This window comes from Takifugu rubripes, chromosome 7 (genome assembly GCF_901000725.2).
Source record: "Takifugu rubripes chromosome 7, fTakRub1.2, whole genome shotgun sequence".
In the NCBI taxonomy this organism is placed as follows: domain Eukaryota; kingdom Metazoa; phylum Chordata; class Actinopteri; order Tetraodontiformes; family Tetraodontidae; genus Takifugu; species Takifugu rubripes.
Genome location: NC_042291.1, coordinates 5223123 through 5247421, shown reverse-complemented (window position 1 = coordinate 5247421; position 24299 = coordinate 5223123). Strand labels below are relative to the sequence as shown.

Genomic DNA, 24299 nt, shown 5'->3' with positions numbered 1-24299 from the left:
CAACCATCAGTCATCACAGCCTCTGTGTGTTGCACCCTACCCTCTAACTGCTGTTTGATTCATTTGTGGCTGGCAGACTGGCGTGAGCAGTTGCTGGCAAAAGAACTCTCATATTCAAGGGGAATCCCAAAACTGCTTCTTAGACAGAGATATGTTTCGGGAGCATCAGTTTTGTTTAGGCGTTAGCGCTGAGCTATCCTGCTGAAACTTTGTAGGTGCCGGAGGGTGGCTGACTTGGTAGCCGAGCCATTCTGAGCCAAGTCAAGCCTCCCTGTAATTATGAGTTCAAACACTAGAAAAGGGAGGCTTGCTGACTGACGGGGTGACTGACAGGCCATCCAGGGGCCTCGCTGGGCCCCTAATGGAGGCTTCTGGTCGACAGCAGCTTGATTTATCTGGCCCCAAATGAAGCCCTAAACACGGCTAAACACAGATCCCACTGTGGAGCGCTGGACCACCACCATTAACAGCAGCGCCTCTCTCTCCTCTCAAGCACGTACATATAGACACGTTTTGATGACAGTGGTCACCTTCATGGCTGCCTTGATCCGATGTTGTGCACGTGTTTTCTGTTGATCGAGATACCAACAACTGGATTCGTTTCAGTGCCTCACAACTCCGTCACTGTTTGAAACCATTAATTGGAACCAAAGCCAGAACCACAGAGTTGCTTTGTCATTTCATCATTCACCAACAGGCTGTGTAGCTGAGCTGTGTCTCCTGCCTGCTTCAACAGTCTGATCCGGACCACCACCACCACCACCACCTGGTCCACAGGCCAGAACACACAGCTGAGAAGCTGTGAAGAACCAAAACGGCATCTGTGAAGCTCTGTCTGATGGCCCACAGGCAGGATTTCACATGTTTGGACCTATTTCTAACTTTAATCTTGTCTCAGTAGTGTGTGCGCGCATGTGTGTGTGTGTGTGTGTGTGCGCTGTTTGAGTGACGGGCTCCAAGGTACCCAGCATATGTGTGTATTAGCTTCTAGGGGTGAGAAAAGCTTAGGAACTTCCTCTTCCCTTCCCTCTGGAGACACTGCATCTCATGAGCCACACATACATTTACACACATCGCTGCTGATACACTCACACACAAACACACACACATGTACACACATCTCTGCTGATACACACACGTACACACATCATTGCTGATACGCGCACACATGCACACACTTGAGGTTGAATGAAGTGCGGAGGGTCGGCAGTGGTCTAGTTTGTTTTCCTTCAGACAGTCTGTTTATGGTACCGTCTGTCTCATCAATGAATGACGGTCTTTCATTCAGCTGACTGACAGTTAACGGGCCTGTCTGCATGCACGCGCACGTCTGTTTGTGTGTGTTCCATAGCTCGAGGGATGTGTGCAGTGCCTGAGAGTTCTTCTTGGAGGAGTTTTTTAGAATCCTTCATAGAGTCTTGATGAGAACAGAACATTCTGCAGATTCATCATGTCTCATGTCTTCTTAATCTCTTTCTCTGCCTTAAATAAATATCATCTGTTGTTTTAAGACTTTTTCAATTTAGCTTCAAAACGGTTTCATTGTCTGTTGGCCAAGTAGCAAATGTTTTAGCTGTATCCTTGTGATATCAGAAGGCTCAGATCACCATCCTGGGCTGTGGCTTTCACCCCTCCTTCTATGAGTCCAGGCCAAGTCTGGCTGTAATATCTGTCCATTCCCTCAGGTTTGTCCAGGGTCAAGTTTCATTTTATTTGATCTCGCCTGGATTGTAATCACTTTTGGGCTCAATGAATGTTTCGAGAGTTGTGGCGGGATAACACGCAGCTCACGTCAGCTTCAACTGGGTTAGGCCAGACTTTTGGGGTCTGAAAGTCATTTAAAAACAATCAGGGAAAGAGGAAGAGAACGGTGAGGATGAAGCATCTGTACTGTTCTTTATCAGACAGACATGGATGACCTGCCAGAGGATTTCCTCATAGATGTGGTGGAGCTGAATGAGGCTTATTATTAACATGTGGATGTGGTCAGAGGAGGGGGGCGTCAGAGCATCACAGAGGTGATCACAGGGTGAACCGCGCAGAGACGGAGGAAAAGTTCAGCCCAGACAGAAAAGACCAAAGAAAGGAAAAGATGTTCTAAGGCTTTAAGTGAATCTATAATAAAACAAGAGGAAAAGAATGCAAATATTAAAGGATCCTGGATTTAAAGAAAGGGTTTTTTTTTAATTGAGAGATTTTCATACACCAAAATAAACCATGTAAGATTCCAAGAAACCTCCAAAGACAAAAGGGGAGCAGATGAAGGGATAACTTGAAAAGAAAGATCAGAATGAGGTAGTTTGAGGTGGAGACAGTGTCCCCTTCCTCCCACAGCTGAAGAATCAGAGATAATATCTAACTTTTATTGTCTGTTTTATTTCCTATTGAGCTGGTTCCATGCGTCTGTGGTCTGAGGGATCCAGTCTTGCATCACACGGCGGCACCGGTGCTGAACGGTAGAGGTTTACCGCCATATCTGCAGCTGAAGACTTAAAGAAAATCCTCAACAACAACAACAAGGAAGCAAAAACAATCATAGCAGGACAAGGTTCAAAAGAGTTTTACAGAAAAGCAAATGAGTGGTGGAAATATGAGATGACCAGAATTGATTAACAAACATAAGATTCAGATTATTTTGACATTAAACTGACTGTTTAAATCAGGACGGTGAAGCTAGAAGCAGAAAGCATCCTGGTGAGGGGACAGCTAGGCGCTGCCCAAGTGATCAGTTTCCCTGCCAGAATATTCCAGTCAACATATAAAAAATGGTTTCCCACCATCCTTAATGCATCACTTCTCAGTGGGACCAGTTGCCAGGCACTGAGCACAGTTTTAATAAATCATCCATGTTGGAAAGCTGTCGTGCTGTGAGGAGATTAAAAACCGAGATTACAGGATGTGACTTTAATTAAACAGGCTAAGAGATGAAACCCAGCAGTCTCTTTGATACTGGACAGTGACCTGCTCGGGGTCAAAGGTCAGTTCCTGGACCTTGTGTAGTGGTTCCTGGCACAGCTCTGACTGTATCACACCCAACCCCAGCAGGGGGCCGTCTGCATTCCACGCTTTCCTCCGAAGGCTTTTGTTTGGCTGTAAAGGGAATGATACCAACCTCTCAATTCAGTGATGCGCTGGCAGGTTTTCATTCCTCAGATGCTGATGATGGATTTTTCTCTGATCTCCTGTTTCTCTGTCCCTTTTTCTCTATTTGGTCAATAGTGTTTTATTTATATTAAATCCTTTTAGATGATGAGAGGTACAGCATAATCTACACTTAAACTATCAAAGACTGGAACAAGTTCCAATATTAGAATATTTCCTGTTTTAATAATGAAAAGGTCACATTATAATGGACTGAAGCAGAATGAATTATAGTGTAGTATGATTCTGTAGGATAATCATATATATTTATATGGTAAATGACTGGCCTTCCCTTATGTGGGCTGACTCTCTCTGCTGCACAAAGAATGGTAGATTTGTAAGATTAGACATATTTACTCTGTAATCAGTGTGTGGCAGGGAGTGAGAGTGTGGCAGCCAGGCGACGCCAGACTGAGGATATTTATCTTGTAGTGAATTCCCAAAGTTCTCCTCATTTTTTCTCCCTCCCACCTTCACTCTTCCCTCTCTCCTTTCCTCTGCTCGGTTCTTCAAAGAGGACCATTGAGAGAAAAGCAAACAGGCACGGCAGGAGCAACATACACACGCGCACACACACACAGGCAGCTGCTGAGGATGTGTTTGTGAGTACAACTGTTTTAAAGTGGTTGTACATTGGTGCCAGTGTCTACATATGTAATCTGCCCCACGCTTACATTTACATTATAATCTGTGTGTGATAGATTTGTTAACCTTTGATTAACTGTGCCTGTGTGTGTTTCTCTTGGTCTGGACTGTATCAAGCGTGTGGCTCACTTAAAGCTTAAGGTTCTTTTATTCTGCATTTGTGCTCTTTTGTGAAAGGAGAGAATGATGCTGTTATTTATTTATTGATCCACGTTCTCCTGGAGAGCTGGAGCCGGCTCCTGTGACAGTAGCCTCAGCAGAGAGGCCCAGATTTCCCTCCCTCCTTCAGCATGATGGACCCTTGCTCTGCCTGTCAATCTGCTGCTTTACTCGTTCCTCCCCGTTGAATAAGAGCTCTAGATATTAGAAGTTCTCCTGCAGCTACTGAGAACCATTCATCTGGACTCTCTGTGGAGCTTTACTGGTTCCCTCACTGTTGGTGTCCACCACCATGTTCAGGAGTTACCAGAGGGACAGCCAGTGGCCACCCGACAGCCCCAGCTCCAGACTGCCGCCTCAACAATGGAGGCAAAGAACATTTCCCACTCAGACCAAGTGCCCCCACCTCCCCCTGGACTGGGTTGGACGTCTGACACTGAGGGTTCTCCACTTTTTTGATGGATTTTTGAGTTTCTGTTGAAAAATTTAAGTGAAGGTAAAAGTTCATTTTGAGTCAAAAGTCATTGTGAGTCTCTAATAAACAACAACAAAGGTTACAATGCCCGAATACACAGGAGGAATGAAAAAACACCACAACTCTTCTCATTGAGCAATGGACTGTTTTCCTCAACTTTACAAATGTGTGTGTGTGTGTGTGGTGTGTGTGTGTGTGTGTGTGTGTGTGTGTGTGTGTGTGTGTGTGTGTGTGTGTGTGTAGCCTGGAAGGTTGGTGTCAACGGTTAATGACATGCTTGTGGGAATGTGTGTTTGTCACGTGTGCAGTATATAAAATGGCAGAAAGGTTGTGTGTGATTATAGACCTCTCTATACTATATATAGCATCAGACTAAACACACCACAAAGACACACACACACACCACAGAACACACACACTGACACCACACAGCATGTACGCAAAAAAAATATGACAATGAATTAGAGAGAAAAAGTGTGCCTGTGTGTGTTTGTGTGTGATCATCATTCACTGGATGCCTGCTTGTTCCAACCCTCCTGTGACTCCTAAAATTCTTGTTTCCCTGCACCAGATTTTGTGCCTAACAGTCAAATTACTTTCCTGAAGTGAGTTTCAAAATAATAATTTGGGGCTTCTTGCAGCCACCGTCAAATAATGATATTTTTTTCATTGTCACACCCTCGCAGCAGCCTGGAGTCAGTATGTGTGACACAGGCGTGTGTGTGTGTTTTCTTGCACCACTGAACTCATGGACAGGCCAACAGATGCATGTATGTTTTGGCGTTTGAGGAACATTCTCATATGCATGCACAATCGCAGCTGTCTCACTGAAACGGGTCCCAGGGTTAAGTCACATCACATGCTATTAATATACTTTCACTAAAGTGAGTGTGTGTGTGTGTGTGTGTGTGTGTGTGTGTGTGTGTGTGTGTGTGTGTGAGTGTGTGTGTGTGTGTGTGTGTGTGTGTGTGTGTGTGTCTCAGCCTGAATTGATTAAGTAACTTGCTTAAGGGTGAGAGTTTCTGTTTAAACTCTGACCTTAACTACACTTCCAAGCACCTTTTTATGAGACGTGCATGTGTGTGTGTGAGTGTGCGTTTGTGAACTGGTCATTTTGCTGGCAAGTTACCTGGCCTAACCTCCACATGCAGATGATGTCACATCCAGATGTTTGAAAATGTTTTAATTGTATGAAATGTCAGATGAAACTCATCCAGCTCTTCTGTCTTCTCACATCTCTTGGCTTTATTGTCCCCCGACGTTCAGATCTTTCATATGAAAACCATCTTCTCTTCTGAACTTTTCCTAACTGCATTCTTGAATCTGAATCATCAAATTATTCACAAGTAACGTTTGTTGATATTTTACAAAGCGCAATCTGGAATTTGAGAAGTCCTCTGAGGATTTTTGAGCCAAAAACATAAAGTAGAAAAAGTGTTTATGTCATCAACGCTAGCATGAGAACTCAGAGATCATTTCACATCCCACATGTTTTGGCTTCATGTATGTACAGTTCAGAGGTAGAGATGGTATCATCGATCTTCATTTGTGTCAACGGCTTATGGTGTTATTCTCTCCAACTATGAATAAATCTCTGTTTCCACTTTAATCAGTGGCTACGCGACCGTATTAAAAATGGATTTTTTAGTGATAGATCAAACCTCAACCTTCATCTAAATGAAAATGTCCCCCCTTCACACACACGGAACTAAACTCCTCACTCTTCCAGTTCTGACGAGGTCAAAGGTCAGACCTCCAGGCTACTGGTGTCCAGGGACGGTTCAGCCAGGGTGTTAATCCCAGGTTGGGTGTCACCTGGGTGCTCTTTATTTGAGGCCCCTGCTCTGTCTGTGCCCTCACACACAGACCACCCAGCATACGTGTGCGTGTGTATGTTTGTGTGCGCGTGTGTGTGTGCGTGTGTGTGTGTGTGTGTGTGTGTTTATTTAATGACATTTCGTGGATGTAAAGGTCTGCAGCTTTGGTTTTTAATCCTCCTTAATTCCTCATCAACATTTTTATTGCCTGAAAGAACAGTTATTTCATACCAAATCACTCAGGATCAATGTTTTCTTCTTTTAAAGCCTGAATTAAAGTTTATTCTAAATCAAACATATTTCAAACTGAATCAAATTCAGATTGACAAAGTGCCAAAAAACTAGCTGAAATGATGTATTTATATAAATAATTTATTCTCAAAGAATGTCTTAGTTCTTCAACATTGTTTTTGTGATCACTTTAATGTAACACAATAGTTCATCTGAGAATTAGAAACAAAGGTTTTGTCTCTAAAAGAGTGAAAACAAATCATCGGGTGTATTCACTTTTGTTCTTTTTCTTTAGAGTCTTGATTTCAAAATTAATGCCGACATATTTGGTCTTTGGAAACATGAGGAATCCTTCCAGTTCTTCCAGTTTGGTTCCCGACTGCTGCTCACTGGTCGGTCCAGTGAAGGCTGAGGGTACGAGAGGGATCCCAAATGTTGACATTCATCAAAAGGGTCAAATATCAAAAACGTTTTCATGTTCTTGTTTCAGCAGCATTTCATCAGGGCTGAGATGAATTGTAGCATCGGTGGAAGCAAGCTGCTGCTGCTTTGTTCAGCTGTAGCTTGTGTGCAGGTTTATTTTCATCTGCTCAACCTTCAGACTCGGACATTGTAAGAGAGACATATTCATCAAAGTGGGGAGGGGGGAGTCTGGAGGGTTGGAGGCAGGGAGGGTCGCACACACACCAGCTATCGGTGGAGAATAAAAGTCTTTGTTCCGCACCGTGTGAACACGCGTCTCAAAGAAAAGCAGAAGGCCTCCCAGCGTCGAGCACAGCCTCATAAATCACAGCGCTGTGTTTTAGTAGCCGTCCGTACAGCTGAACGACGGCCTGTTAAAGCATCTCTGACAGCCTCAAATGGGGAGGTGGTTAAAAATGGAGCCTTTGACTCCATTTTTAACCACAGAAGCCCCAGGCACCTTCTCACTTTTTATATTATACATTTAAAGCGTTTAGGCCACACTCATCCCAAAGCTAGTGAAATGGTCAAATAAGCATCAGATTTGGAGGCAGCATCATCCATCATTCCTCATCAAAGAACCACAGAGGTGTCACGGAGCTGAACAGTTGTTCCCGACAGGAATTATCCCTCAACTTTGATGAGGTGCACACTTTCCGATCAAAAAGATCCATTTTCCCTCGTCTATTTCCCAGGAAAAGCCTGAATGTGTTTAATCGGTGTGAATGTGTTTCATGCTATCAAAAATGTGCGTGTCAGTTGTAGAAGTTCACGGCTCCAGTTGATTATGATGGAAAACAATGAGAGGAATCAGTTTCCCCTTTTTATTGGTCTCATCTCATCTTGTCTTTACCACTCTATCCCTTTCGGGGTCACGGGGAGGGTACACAAAGGGTGAAGGCAGGTCCACCCCTGGATGAGAAACCAGTTCAATGCAGGGCCCTATATGAACATTTGTGGGTTTGGTACCTTGCTCAAGGGTACCTCAGCAGTGCTGACCATGTTTTGTCTGCACTGGGGCTGAAACCAAGAACCCTCCGCTTCTCAGCCCAGCCCCCATCAGCCTGACCACCCCTTTTAATTTAACATTTGAAATAGTGAAACCTGGAGAGACAGGAGAGTGGTGGTGGTGGTGAGCAGGAGATGAAGCCATCAGAGATGGAATCACATTAGGTTGCCAGATTAGATCACTTAATCCTTCACTTCTTCTCAGCATCAACTCTGGGCAGGCTTGTGTAAACATCAGCCTCTCTCTCTTTTTCCTGTCGTCCTGTTGTTGCCATCCCTCCACCTGCACCACCTCGTGCACTCTCTCCCTCTCTCTCTCTTTCTGCTCCTGTTTTATCAGAGAGGGTGTAGACAAACGGTGTTATCACTACTCTGCGTTTGTGTGCTTGTTTTGACCACAGACTATGATGGTTACTGTCTACTCCCGTCTATCAGATGTTATAAGATGTGAGTCTGTCTCCACCGTCTGCAGCTGTTTACATACCACAGAATTCCCCCAATCTAGACTTTAGCGTAAAGAAAAATTGATCACTTTGAATTCCCTTCACCTTATTTCCTGATTTACTTATGTCAGTCAAGGAAAGTGAAACTGGTGAAGTCAGGAAATCACAAAACCCACATGACAGCAGCTTTTACTGTCAGACCACTCTTGCTCTCACGCTCTCTCTCTCTCACTCACTCACTCACACACACACACACACACACACACACACAAAACGCAAACACTCCATTAGCTGGTTTTAACACCTACACGCAGGTTGCCGTCTCTTCCTTCTTCTGTGTTGATGCTGTGTATTATCATTACCGTGTAATGTCTTTGTCCACATTCTGTTCTGTAAAAAAATCCCTGAACACAAAGAACACTTACTGAACATCTGACCCCGACGTGTGAAACATTCAGACATTTAAATCTAGAATTTCTGCTGCCTGAAATGTTTGTGTTCATGAAGTAGGAGACAGACCTTCGAAAACTTATGTTACAATCTCTTCAGTTTTTAAGAAAACTGGACACACAAGAAGAAACCAAAAAATGGATCTGAAAATTGAGACATTCCTCTAGAATTTTTGTTTTATTTGAATAAAAATATTATAAAAAGGGAGCAGATAAGTTGACTGTGCAAACCGTTGCTTACATTTAGTTTGAATGGGCCTGCTTGTACTTTGTTACGCTTCAGGAACTTTAGCACTGAAAAATCATCCTGAACCACCTGCTGCACTTTTCTGTTTAAAGTTCTTTCTTTCTGCCACGATGCTTTTTGCCAACTAGCTGTTGTCATTTTCCACTGGCACAGTTCTGGATGATGTGTGTGTCTGTGTCTGTGTCTGTATGCACGTGTGTGCCTGTGGGTGTGTGTGTGTGTGTGAGTGTGAGTGTGTGTGCCTGTGGGTGTGTGTGTGTGTGAGTGTGTGTGCCTGTGGGTGTGTGTGTATGTATGTGTGTGTGTGTGTGTGTGTGTGTGTGTGTGTGTGTGTGTGTGTGTGTGTGTGTGTGTGTGTGTGGCTTGGAGTTCCTCCACACTTTCTGCTGTGGCTTACTGAGCAGGAAACATTTAATCTGTTGGTTCAGTGTTGCACACACTTGCACACACATCCATGTACTTCTATCCTTGTGGGGACATGAATAGATGTGATACATTCTCTTTTGACTTACCTTAACCATCACAACTATCTCTAACCCTGAACCAAACCCAATTCTAACCTCAATTTTAAAACTTAGTCTAAGCCCTCAAACAGCAATTTGAATTTGTGAAGTAGCCAAAATGTCCTCGCATTGCTAGTAGAATGTGTATTTTGGTGCCAAGTGTGTAGCGAGTACAAGGACACACACACAGCTTCACTTCTTACCGCCAACTTTGACTTGATTGAGGCTCATTTGCTTCTCCATTTTTAGTCTTTTGCTGCTTCAGCTTCAGTTACACAACACTGAATGACTGTGGCTGTTGCTAAACATGAATCCCAGAATAACACTCGGAGCCTGGCTTGCGTGCACTGGTGAGCCAAACTGCATTATTTGAGGTGAGAGAAGCTATTTTCAAAACGCTGATGGTGTTACAGTTCACATATGATGTAGCTCTTTCTCAAATCTCTGCCTGACTTTAATACAATTAGATACAAGTCAACAACAGGCAGCGACACAATCCTGGTTTAATGTTGTCAGCAGAAAGCATCTATCGGTCATTACAAAATATTGTTCATCAAATTAGCTGAAAAATCATCCAAAATGACCTCAAACCTGTAAGAAAGGGCTTTTATTTTTATTTTCTGGAGCCTGTTTTTGTTTATGTTGAGATATTTGACTCTTAAAAACATTCATTACTTCATCTAGTCAGTTTCTTTCCAACATCCAGCTCGGTCAGAGCGTAAGTATGTTGTGAGTCAAAGCAAAACTCCATAGCTATTTACCAGCATGTTGTTGTTAACAGCTTCAGCCTTTCCAATTGTTTCTGCAGCACTTGGAGCATCTGAGAGGTTTAATGTGATCTTGGAGCAATAAGCACTCCCTGGAGCTTTCTGATTGGGTCATGTTCAGACTCCCAGTTGTAGCCGCTAAACCTCACACAATCCGTCTGCCCAACCTACTTCATGTCCACCACAGGCACGTTGTCTGCATGCTTGTTTGCAAACTCTCAATCATGCATCTCCATAGATAAGAGTGGCCATGATTGTTGTTTGTTCATGTGGCTGTGGTGCTGCTGTGTGCTTCTCACAGTGCACGTGTGCATGGATACACAAACACGGCTGTTTGTTTGTGCATCTGTGTGATTTGCTGCTTCAGGGGAAATTTGTTAGCATTTGCCATGGTCGATCGCATGATGAGTGATAGAAAAATATCCTTCTTTTCTTTCTGGAGGAGTTTTGGGTTATGTTGCCAGTGACCTGCTGTAGTCTTGATCGTGGAGACGCTTTTAACGCACAGATAGTGCAAATACAGACCTATTTTGGTTGTAAATGTCAAAAGTCACATGTTTATTCAGATTAATTTATTTGCATGACTCATTTTAACGATTAGGGATACAACCTTATTGATGGAACCCATCCGATGACAAAAAGTAATTTGCACACTCTGCTTTTATTTCACCAAAGTCTCTGACCGGAATAGTAGATAGATCATAGACAGTAAATTGCTAAATAATGGATAAATGTCACATTTACAAGGAGCACATCGTTCTTTATCAGGCATTCCATCAAATTTGGAGATAGATGTCTGTGACTATATTAGACTCCAGTATACGATGGGTTAAAGGTTTAGGCTGCAGCTTTACTGGGTGATGCCCCCAGAGTTTCAGATTTTTGTTTCAAGTTATGCAGAGGCTTCCGTTTTAGCATCAGGCTTTTGAAGAGAGTAAACGACCGTGAAGGTTAACATAAGGTGGAATTTATCTATACTGACTCTCAAAAAGTTGGCAGAATGTCACGATTCCCTCAGCTCCCACTGCGAGGTTGTTCAAGGTCACCAACAGTTCAGCTCCAGTGTTTGTGTGTGTGTGTGTGTGCGTGTGTGTGTGTGCGTGCGCGCTTGCAGAACAGGCTTGGACTTGGTGTGTGGACACACATGTGCATGTTCTTATATCACAGGCCTGTGTGTGTCCAAGTTAAATGTGTCTCTGTATTCTCTCAGCTGGCACCAATCAGAGTGTGTGGAGCTGAGCTGCTGCCAACAATAGAGTCCTTCACTGGACCTGCAGCCTTTTATCAACACACGTGCACACCCTCTTTGAGAGACCCCAGGGGGTGAGGGTGTGCAGGGTTACATGAGTGTGTTGAGCTTGAGGAAGTTGCTGTGTTGCATTGTGGCTGAACTGAGCCTTCTGGGTTTTGTGTGGCTGTTTGAGGGTTTTTTTTCAGAAATTTTGCACTTTGAGGGTCATATTTTTGGTAATGGTAGAAGCATTTCAGGACAGTAACACAAACATTTGACACACGTGTTTCTGGAGATGAATTATAGGTTAACCACTGCACGTGTTTTGTTTTAACCTGTCCAGTATCGTTACAGTCACACACTGGTGGGTTCAGCACTTTTGCTCCTATAACACCCTTTCCTGCATGTTTGACTTCACCTGTGTGTGTGTGTGTGTGTGTGTGTGTGTGTGTGTGTGTGTGTGTGTGTGAGGGGGGGGGGGGGGGGGGGGTCACTCATGATCTCTTTGCTCTCCCCACTGAAAAAGAACTGAAAAGTGAACTGCATGCAATTTTACATGCAGTTCATTGATCTGCTACTCTTTCTCATGTGTTGTTAGATTACTGTTTTAATACTCTGTCTCTTTCTCTCTCACACACCCACACACACAGGCACAGGGACCACACTTAAGAGTCTTCATCTCTGTTTTTGCAGTATCAAATGGCGAGTGAGGGATCCATTTGTCAAGCAAACTGCTGGTGTATGTTGGCATCCAGGCCTGCAGATCACTCATTTATCTGAACACACACTCATCCATTAGAGCCAGATCTACTTTCACCTCCTCTCTTTCTCTGCCTCTCTTCATCTACTCCTCCTCCTCCTCCTTCGTACCATTTCTGTCTGTCCTGCTTGTCCTTTCTTGTTGTCCTTGTCACTATTTGTCTTGCTCTGTCAGCACTCGTTCACGCCTCTCCACTTATCTCTGCTCCACTGTTGTTGTAAAGATGGAGGCATTGACCTCTGACCTGTGGTCGGAGTTCATTTGGTCTGACCGCGCTTCTTTCATGCATTCTCTCTTGCTGTTAACTGTGTGTCAGGTTAATTTTTTGGAGAACTTCAGCCACACTTGTGCATCATTATTCTCTTTTTCATAATTCCAACCTCTGCAGGCCATAAACAGTGACCAACCACATCCATGTAAAAACAATAAGATTTAATCAAACATGGTTCTGGTTGAGTCCACCCTTCTTTGTTCTGTTTTCATTGCTTTCATGAGTTTATTTTACTTTCTAAAGCAAGGTTATCAAAAGGAAAATGAAAATGGCAAACCTGTTATTAAACTGAGCAGTTTAAAATTGAGGCCTGCCAGTCTCCCATAAAGAGAGTACGGTAGTCGTGCTATTTTGTCTTGATTGTACTTTAATCATAAAACTACAGGAAATGACTGTTAAACAAATAAGAAATTATGGTAGAAACAGATAGTTTGTGCTCAGTATGCACTTTTTTATGAATGAGGCTTTTTAAAAGTTAAGAATAGTTTAATGTCTTTAAACGGCAGCATACCTGCTCCCTCGGTTGCTTCAGTCTTCATCTCCAGGAATCATCCCAAATCCACTTATTACTGTGTAACAAAGCATTATTACGATCTTATATTCACACAAAACAGCAGAATGGTTTTAAAACATGAACCCCTTCGGGCTGGAGTTGTGATGCTGATGAATGAATCAGCTGTGAAAACAGTGTTGGCTGATGCTCTCTGGTGAGCATACATTATAAAAACATGTTTGATGAAGCTGTTCAGGGTGAATTCACACTTGCATGGATGAGAGTAAATCAGCCTCCTGACAGGACTGAAGTGTAGGAGGAAAGAGAGCTGTAGCCCTGATGATCAGAAGACTGTTTACACAGGCTGTGAAGTCCACACTCCTGAGGATAAATTCATATGCGTTGACAAAGGCTTTGCAATTAAAAAGGCCCGCACACTCAAAGAAAGCAAAAGAGGCGGTGATGTAATAGTTTAAAGATGAGAGGTCTGAGCTGAGGTTGAGACTGCTCAGTTTCACTGACTTACCCCTCCTACAGGTGATGGCGCTGGCAGACGCTGCAGAGGAGAACCACACGCAGCTGGAGGAGGCCTTCGTCCGCCTGCGTGGTTCCACACAGCTGCTGGTGCTGCTGCTGTCGCTGTCACAGGGCCTCACCCCCGAGCAGACGGCCATCCTGGAGGCCACCCTGCTGCCACTTCTTCAGGACACGCCTCAGCTGGTACACACACACACACACAAAGTCACAAGCCGCAGCTCAACACTCACCTGCCACCTCTGTGCCAAACCCAAGTTCCGTTTATGACCTGACATTGTGTGTGTGCACGTGCGCAGCCATTTTGCAGTAGTCTAGGCGTCACGTAAGCAGTGGTGTTGACAGAGCTCCTCCGTTTGCTGGAGTCAGACCACGACACGTTTTTCAGCCGCTCCAGATGGGGTCAGCTCCACTTTCGTCCAGGTTTCTCTACACATGTTTTTCCATCGCTTTGATCAAACCTTCCATTACCACTATGTCTATTTTCAGTAGGAGGTGCCCACATTAGTTATTAACATCTGTTGTCATAAACAAAAGCACATAAACTATCTACACACACACACCACACACCACACTCACACACACACACACACACGGTCAGGAATAGTTTTTGAGGGTCAGTTGATGAGTCTCAGGCGACTGTGTACTTATGTTTGTATGTGTGTTGTTGTGTGTGTTATTGTAACTGGGATTAATGGCATTAAGTGAATTAGCTGTAATCACGGTTGCGTCCATAACATTAAAACAAACAGGTGCAGCGATGAGCTATTTTCAGACATCAGAGCAGTGCCACAAATGGTGACGGCTTCTCTTCTCTTGGCTCATTTTACTCTGCTGCTCTGACTGGGAGGCAGCGAGAATCAATCATTTAGCTGCTCTTGGAGCTGCAGGGTGATGCTGTGGAAACATGTCACTAGGTGCCTGTAGCTGAGTGGTCTTGGGCCTCATGGGGGCCTCGTGTTCATGTGCTATGTCAGGTGTTACATTTGTACGCATGGAGTTCAAGTGTAGTTGCTGTTATTACCTGAACAGCTACAGGTCTGCTCTGTGTGTCTGTGAGGGAGCAGTTCAGCTCATGGGATTCAGTTAATTTAAAAATCCTATATCAAGAAATATGATTTCCTCAGGCCAGTTCTGCAGCAGCTACTTGAACTTGACATTCAAACAGTTTACTTTGAAGTCAGGAGACAGAAAAACCAGAGTAGATCTTTTCTCTGCCTGTGCTGGAAGCAGGAAGAGGAGACGGAAGTTGAGCTCTTCATGAGGCTCCAGATTGGGTAACCAAATGTTTTTTAAACATGTCAAAAACGGAAAGAAGCTCCACAACATCTCATATGGCAGAAGAATCTTCTCCATGCAGCATCCCTCAGAGCAAAGCTGCTTCATTTCCACAAGACACAGGCAGAGAACTGCTGAGTTTGCAGGCCAGAGCAGCAAGGAGGGTTCTGATTAGCGCACATGGAAGAGGACACATCGGGACAAACCTCAGCTCTCTGACTGAGGGCAGGTCAGTCATTGGTCTGCCGTTCCTCTCTCTCTCTTTCGATTCATCCATCCATCCATCCATCACCTGTTGAGTAGATTTGCTGATGTCGTGTCTGTGATTTCACTCTGTCTTTCTTCACACAGACGTCCTGTCTCATTCCCCAGACTCTCTCTGTGCCCTTATACCACCACGGAGACACTATCTTTACGGTCCTGTATAAAATCTCTTAGTTAGTGCTCTTAGAAAAATGTTTTCTCAGATTTAGGAGGACATAATGAATGAGAAAAGAGAGCCAGTCAGCAGCTTATTTCAGACCTGTGTGTAGGGTCTTTATGGTCTTTTTCCAGGTTGATTTTTATATGAAATGTAAATTTTGAATCAGTTCCATGTGACCGAATTAGAGCTGCAGCCACAGACCTGTATAAGGAGCGCCTCCCCAACCACCCTCGAGCTCTTATTAAATCCATCGTTCTACTCTGTTCATAGAGTGATGTCCAGCCAGTCAGGTCAGAATATTGGAACCTTTGAGGATGTCTGTCAGACTCCAGTTCAACATCCTGGATGGGACTTTCTGTCTCACCAAGTCTTTGAATGGGACAGACAGATATGAGTTTGAGCAGCTGCTCAGATGTAATCATAAAATGAATGGGAAAGGTTGTGAATTTTAGAACTTCTTCATTCTCTGCTGTTGGTGGTCAGTCAGTTTGGTGATGGTGGAATACTTCAGTGTTGTCATTGAGCGTAATGGTTTATCCAGCAGGAGCTCGACTTCAGCAGATGTCTTCTGACCTTTCATCTCCATCTCTCTGCTGTGGACCCTCAGAGAACCTGAAAGGATATTTCCCTACACCAGCTCGTAACACATTATTACATGTAATTCCAAAGCACAACAACCAGCTCCTTCATAAAATCACTCCTGGCTCCACCTTAATAGCATTTAGCAACATGAATATGATCAAATACTCTTTGGACCATTTAAAGAAGTAGTTTTCCAGACAGCATGCAGACAAGCATAACAAGATGGAATTATGAGGTTTTAAATTTGTCCATTTAAACTGCAGTATTTCTTCTCCTCTCCATTTAAAGAACGTGTTACTTTAAACCTCATGTAGCTTGTGATTAGTAGCAGGAGAACATTTGCAGCAATTTGCTGCATTTAAATTTGATCACACTTAAGTTGTAAAGTAAAAATAACTGCTGCACAGTGAACTGTACAGTATTGTTCCGTCTGAGCCGTAATGTCTTTCCAAATGATTTTCCCAGTCGTGACGAAAGGCTTGACTGATTGTTCGTCTCTTTGGGAGTTCTCCAAGGCTGTGTGCTGGGACATCCGTGGTCATCGTGTTATGTTTCTTCCACATCAAATCAAATATTCCTGATGGTTCTCAGGCATTTAAGGACCAGGAAATTTTAGATAAGATTAGATTATATTAGATTCAATTTTTTTTTATTGCACTGATACATAGCAACAAAATGCAGTTTAGCATCTAACCAGAAGTGCAGCATGTGCAAATATAATTAATACATTATGTGCAGTATTTACAGGTTGTCGTATGAACATATTATACAGATGGGTATGTACATTAAATGCCTTAGACTATAAGTGCAGAGACCATTTACATAAAGCTAGAGGAAATGTGCAAGTAATAAATTAGCAATGAGCAGATGAAAAGTTAAACTAAAGTGCATAAATAAGTAAATAAGTTCATAACTGCAGCTACTTAGGATACTAAGCTAGTGTGCTATGGTGTAAATGTAGTGCATTGAGATGTGAAGTGGTGTATGGGCGGGGTGAGCAGGAGTTCAACAGAGACACAGCTCTGGGGAAGAAGTTGTGCCTCAGTCTGCTGCTCCTTGTCCTGAGGGTTCTGAACAGTCTATGGTGGTGGGAGGAGTCCTTAAGGATGCTGCGTGCTCCATGCAGGCAGCGCTTCTTCTGGCCCCCCTCGATGGCTGGACGTGGGATCCCTATGATGCGTTGGGCAGTTTCCACCACCCGCTGCAAAGGCTTGCACTCAGCCATAGTGCAGCTTCCATACCAGACTGTCTATTGTACAGCAATAAAGGTTCACCAGGACAGCTGAAGACAGGTGGTTCTTCCTCAGCGTCCTCAGGAAGAAGAGGCGCTGGTGAGCTTTCTTGATCAGGCTGGAGGTATTTGGGGTCCAGGACAGGTCCTCTGAGATGTGGGTCCCCAGGAACTTGAAGCTGGAGACACGCTTGACGGCCATCCCGTTGATGTGAATGGGGTCATGTGTGCCTCCACTCACCTTCCTAAAGTCCTTTAAGGGACATAAATGTAATTACATTTTAATAACACTCTTCCCAACAAATTTTCCTTCACCCCGAGCTGTGTGATGTTATTAACAACTGTAAAACCTGCTGGGCCAGTGATGCTAATAGGTGTTAAATGGGGCTGAGACATATTTCTGCTTCAGTGATATGGTCAGGAGTGAGTACTGGACACAGCCTCAGCTCCACCAACTGTCTCTGTCTTGAAACTTCATCGGTTAATGAAAACGTTCTCTTGTTTCTTCTGAGGACACAGGCTGTCCATCTAATTGTTTTCTTTATCTGTTTAATATCCAGCTTTTTCCTCTATCATCACCCCCCCCCCCCCCTTTCTCTCTCTCTATCATTATCATTACGGTCCTGATTACCTGTCATTATGGCTCATTAGGAGCATGTCACCATGGCGGCAGGCGGGGGCAGAATAGAGGTTCTGATGATAACTGTCAACACATCCTGACCCGCCTCCAAGTGTGTGTGTGTGTGTGTGTGTGTGTGAGAGAGAGAGAGAGAGAGAGACTGATATCTACTTTGTCTTAATGACAACTGTAGGGTAGAAAAAAGACAAATACATGATTCCATTCCATGATTTGAGAGCATTAATAAAACCTTGTCCTTAAATTTGATTGCAGTCTTGTTTTCCTTTTCTTCTCAGTTGTGCTCTGTCTCATCGATCTTTAGCCGTCTCTCCTCTGCTCTGTGCGTTCATCCCTCTCCTGGCTCTTCTGTCCTTCTGTTGCCTTTGCCTTTTTTCTTTGTTCTTGCTACTAAATGAGAACTTTCTTTTGTTTAAAAAAATCATTGCTGAGTCCCCACAGAAATTAGAAGACTTGGCAATGGAAAATATGTCTGATACTATTGCTGATACTATTGATGAGGTTATTAGTTAGTTATCATACATACCTGCAACACTCTCCTTCTATTCAGATTAAACTCAGTCTTCCTTTTCCTTTATATTTTAATCCCATTTTTCAAGATAAATTCATCATTTTCATCAGCTCATAATTACATGTCTCTTCATCTCCTTTCCTCAGGGCTGGGAGGAGAGCTGCGACGCTGCCGTCTCCCATCTCCTGCGGACTTGCCTTTCTCGAAGTCCCAAAGACCAGGCGACATCACTGGCTCATACAGGAGCACAAATACTGGGCCTCCCCCGTGATACCGATCGACTCAAGAGACACATTTCCCTGCTGTGTGACCGCATAGCTAAGGGAGGCCGCCTGACTCTGGCCTCTGAAGCCAACGTCCAGGTTCCTGCTCAAGTCCAGCACCTGGCTGCTCCCGGTACGTCAAAGAGGGTGGATGGATGGATGAAGGATGGAAGGAAGGATGGATGGATGAATAAGTGGTGGATGGAATGTACGCGGGTACAGCAGGGGACTTGCATTGACTACTTCTATAATTTTCCCAGTACGGAATATTTTCTCTTCACCGTAGGTCTTCATCTTCTGCTAATAGCATCTAACAAGGTTACATATGTCCAAACCCCAAAGAAAGTAGACACCCACAAGACTTACAGTATATATGTGTATTATTTTCACTGTGTTTAACTGGTCATTGCGGTTTGGGGCTGACCTCTATTTTAGTCCCAAGAGTGGGCAATGATGGGCTGAGCTAGCATGCACCCGTGCATGTAGCCATGTATTTAAGCATGTGAATGTGTGCGTTCAGGAGGCGCAGAGCAAATGGACATGCCTGAAATGTGTGTAAGTGTAGGTCGGGTCTTGTGTGTAATCCTCAGCAGCTGTCTTTGTTTTGTCTGTGTGGCGTTTTCAGAGTTTTCCTCCAGCATGATAGAAATAACCTGGCAGAAAAGAATCTGTCTGTTCACAAATGTTGAAATCTGAATGTTTTGACATCTTTAATGTATTTTACAATTTGTTCCACTTAAATGCATCTGGATACATTGAGGTTAGACTATGCATGGTTATTATATGTGTGCACTACTAATGTTCTGCAAGTGTGCCTGCTTTTCTTTGGTGCTCAGACAAGATTTTTTAGTACTTATTAAGTGTTTTAAGCGGTCCTGGAATGAGAGACAATGAATGAAGACTGAAAACAGAAACGGGGAGAGCAGTTAGTTGCAAAGAGGTTTTTTTAACTTTACGTGACTTTTGTGGAGCTTTAATGGCCCCTAGATCACAACTTCATCCTCAATAAGCACAACTGAAACACAGGTGGCTGGTGGCAAAGATGCATTCAAGTACAGCCAGAAAAACCAGCCAAGGTTGGCAAGGTCTGCCTTCATGTAACAGGCTATAGAAAGTCTTCTTGTTATTTTTCTAACACATTTTGTATTGTAGATGTATTTTTTCAATATTGCTTATCTGCCTGAGGAGCACAGAAACACACCACAGCTCTGAACAGGCACTATTTCCTGAGAGGAAAGGCTATGAGAGAGCTCAGTGGTGAGAGGCTGTGTGTGCTTTTGTTGAACCAGAGGTGGGCTATTTATCTTACCTTATGTTGATGTTAGGCTGGGACACGCATACACACACACTGAGCCACACATTGCCTGAAAATGTAAAAAAAAAAAACCTTGTCTTAAAAAAAAAACACCTGTCCAAATTAAGAGCAAGGCATATCCCATTTCATGTGTGTGTGTGTGTGTGTGTGTGTGTGTGTGTGTGGGGTGTGTGTGTGTGTTGAGCCTCAGGCTGTGCTCGTACTAGAGAACAAGATTAGCTTTAGAAAAAGAACAGGATAAATATTAAAGTAGGCTGAGAGTAATCTGCATTAACACACACACACACGCACACACACACACATGTACAACCATGAAGGTAGACATGACACTTCATCTAGTCGATGTTAAGTGAAAGCACGGTGAAACCACACAAGTGTCCTCACAACGGAGAGAAAACTAGTTTTGGGGTGAGATAAAAGAGAGAGAATGATAGATAAAAGAGGAGTGGAGGAATAAAAAGAAAAGTTCCATGGGAGATGGAAAAGCACATGAGAAGAAAAAGCAGAGAAATGAGTAAGGGTGGGTGAAGATGGGGAGGAGGAGATAGAAAGTTGGGACGCCGCAGAGACAAGGCGTTCAATTCATCAGCTTCAGAAGCTCCTTAAATCCAGCCTGATCCCTGGGAATCTACCAGGGATTTACACACACATACCCAGACACACCAGATGCGCGCACCCACACACACACACACATGAACAGACTCATACACACACAAATATACACACACTACCCACACATCCACACACAGAACTCTGAGGCCAGTTACCCCTGTTTATTGAATTAAAGAGTGTTGGTGTAATATTTCTGTTGGTTAATTTTGACACATTTTCGTGTTTTCATGACTTGGTGGAATTTGTGGAGCCGTAAACTCCAGTTCCAGATACAGATGTGGTCACAACCGTTTGGATGAGGATCTTCTCTCATGGTTTTCAGGTGGTATTGAGCCCATTCCTGAGGTCAGTGGCGACGGGGAGGACCTTCCACAGGAGGCGACTAAATTCATCAAGAAGAAACACTCAGTAAAGAAAGTCAGGAAAGGTAGGAACACTAACGGCTCATGCCCAGTGTTGAAATGCATTCTCTCGTGAACTGTTGCTCACCTGGAGCCTTTGTGAAGCAGCCACAAAGCTGTGCACACCTTTGCCTAATGTCCTTCACCCTGCCGTTGTCCAACCTTCTCAGCGCTGTGTTTCATCCATCTCAGTCCGTGTCTGAATTATCGACACTGTGTTCTTGTCACGTCAGGATTTGTGCTGTCAGTCCTGTTTGATCCTCACCGTGATGAGCAGATTTTGCACCATCCTCCTCCACACTGACCACCTCACCTCCCCCATATGTCATATGCCCCATAATACAACAACAGGAAGTAAAAGACTCACATGTTGGTGGACATAGACACTGACTGAGTTGTCAGATGAAAGCTTTTCCAGTCTATCGTGATGTCATGCTGTCTTGCAGACTTGTATAAACATATAAATCTCACTCTTTGTCTCACATTTAAGTCTCATAACAACCTGAAACAGACATCACACAAACGGCAGACATTCTTCGCTGTTGTACGACAGTATTTCTCTATTCCTTCTCACTTCTAGTGACTAAATTTGTGTTGCTTTTGGCCATTTGGGCCGTATATCCTTATCTGCTCTCACTCATTCTCACTTTCCACTTTTTTCTAACTGCTTTCATCCGCTTGGTTCTGCTCTTTAGTCTCTGTTCTCTGCCAAAAACGGTAGATTTGTTATTTTGTTCGTTGATTGAACATTCTGATTGTGTTTACTTCATAATCTTAAAAAAATGTTTTATAGTTCCTGTTTTTATAGTATTCTCTCTCTCTCTCTCTCTCTCTCTCTCTCTCTTGCTCGCTCGCTCGCTCTCTCTCACACACACACACACATACACACACACACACTACCTAAATAGGAGCTTTTGGTTTACACTGTGGACAAATCCTTGTTTTATGACAGTTTCTCTGCCCTTAACTGTGGTGAATCGATTTGCTTTGATGGGCTTTACTTGTGTTAGAGTGTGTGTTGCATGTGCACACTTGTGGTTAATCCACACAGGCGTCACCACTAATTAGAAGGGGAGGTGTGTGAGACACAGGGATCCCTACATACACACACATGCAGAGATGTTCACACATGCGCTCATGCACTCAGGGTCAAATGCAGCTGTGTGTATCTTATATAAAAACACATTGCTAAAGAATGGATGCCTTCATTCCATCAGTTAAAAACGAATGTTACCTGAAATGTAGGTTCTGAGTAATCCCTCTTTGACAGAATGACAAACCGAAATTGAAAACTGTCTGTGGAGGTGATGTTGTTAGCAATATGGCTAATGCTAGCTCTTTCAAAATCAAACATGAGTGTTTCCGTCGAATGTAGGCAGAAAGCCAAAAGGCCTCTGGGTGTCACGGGCAGCCGCTCACAACGCCCATAAAACCTGAGAACAAATGAGTTCAAAGCTCCCATTTTTCAGACAAAGACACACATGCGTGCAACTTCCGTCTACCTGTCTGTGACCTACAGGTAATTAGGCGCCATTCTGAACACAAGAAAGCACATTTGGTTAAACTGAAGGCACCAAATGCATTTGAGAGTGGGCCAGAGCGGACGGGGCGGTGAGCCACTCACTTCCCGTCTGTTGAAACGAACAGATGAAAGAAAGGATTTAAATTTAACATCTTTTATGTTGTTTTTGATCCTTTGCTGATCTGATGAGGTGTCATCTGGAGCTTATTAGGTGCCTATTGCAGTTGTGTGTAGTACAGTGTACTCCAGAAGACCTCAGACCTCCCGATCAGGTAGTTTCTATTCTGGACTTCCAACTTCTGGAGTTCCAACTAATTTTTCAACTCAACAGGCAGCCATGATTCTTCTGCTGTCAATGTTCAGGAAGTGTTTTCATGTTTAGGGTCCATCTAAAATCTAAATTATATAACATATGCAGTCACATCCTCCTCCTTTTGATGTGTCTAAAGGGGGAACCTGTGTGTTCACCTACTCTCCTGGGAGTTGTTTTATCCACATCAGCTCATCAAATTCAAAGGCCTGTTGTGCCAACATGGCTGAATGATGCAGTCGTGCTGTGTCAATCTGTCTGTAAGATTACTGCAAGGGGAGCAGGGCTATCAGCTTACTGTGGCAGCACACACACACACACACACACACACACACACACAGCAGGTTTCTCCATCTTGAGTAGGATTCTCCAGGTCCTTGACCAGAATTTGACAGGTGTGTGTGAGTGTCTTCATGCATTCATGTGCAGGCGTGTTAAATAGATAGAGCTCCCTGTATTTCCTCACTTCACCCCCCACAAATAAAAACACAGACAGAAAATGAACCCTTGTTGGGCCGCCGCTGCACACAGACTCCTTGTGGCTAAGCGACCTCGCAGATGGAAAGTAAAATATATTAAGCTAAGCTTGTGTATGTGTGGCGTGTTTGCTAAAAATGTAATGTGTCACAAACAAAACAACTTCTGTTTAAAGTAATTTATGTATGTGTCAAAATTATAGTCTTAAAATATAGAATACCAGTAGAGGCAACACAATGGTTTATCTTCAAATAGAACATAACATTAGACACTTGGAATTACCGTCTTTATCTTTTTCAATTTCTTTGGGTTCATGAGAGTGTGTGTGTGTACGTGTGTGTGTGTCTGTGTGTCTGTAACATATGTTAAAGAGGCTGTCTTTTGAATGCGAGTGTCCGAGCTCCCAGGGGAACCTTCCAGCAGGAATGAACTCTCTTCCTCTGGGAGGCCCGTCTAGGAAATGTAGCTTCCAGCAGTTAGGAAGTAGACTTGACACCCCCTACTGCTTTTCACATCAAGTTCTTGTTTTTAATATTGTGTGCAGTCTACTTATGCTATAATGCTAATACTAGGAGATTGAGTTCATTCACGCAGAATGGAATAAATTATGGAATTGGAATTTTTCCTTCCAGTGCATCTCTTCCAACCTCATCACGTTTGCGATGTCAAGAAACGCTCAAGAAAACACAGTAGTAAACGCTGGAAAGCAACAGGGAGCGGCAGCCCTTTTGGGAATTTTTCAGGCCTCTCAAAGCATACAAGTTCAATGCAGCGATGTTCCAGAGACAGAGAATCCCAGGCTACTTTAGGTCGCAAATTCCTGTGTCTGGATGTAGCGTTCCCACCGCTGCCCAACAAAGTGGGAGCCGGCAAAAATCTGAGTTTGTTGACCTAGGAATGAATGCCCATTCTACTCCTCCCAAATAAAAGAAGCCGGATATTAGCGGGTGTTAACAGGTTTTTCACCAGTGGAAAAGATAATATTCACTGACCCTTCTCTCTGATCCAAATAACCAATTAGGCTCTTCTCATTTTGGTTCCGATTCAGTGTTTTTTCACCCTCAGTGGGGGTTCTCTTCAGAACTTCCTCAACTAGTTTT

General features: G+C 43.6%; 1 protein-coding gene across 2 annotated transcripts in view; it reads left to right on the top strand.

The window, feature by feature from the left end:
- bbs9 (Bardet-Biedl syndrome 9) overlaps positions 1-24299 on the top strand; it is a 73653-nt gene that overhangs the window by 27017 nt on the left and 22337 nt on the right. For both annotated transcript variants that reach the window (XM_011605228.2, XM_029839204.1), the window contains 3 exons: positions 13640-13822; positions 18446-18695; positions 20812-20916. In XM_011605228.2, coding sequence (XP_011603530.2) covers positions 13640-13822; positions 18446-18695; positions 20812-20916 — 538 coding nt within the window. The remainder of the gene's footprint in view (positions 1-13639; positions 13823-18445; positions 18696-20811; positions 20917-24299) is intronic.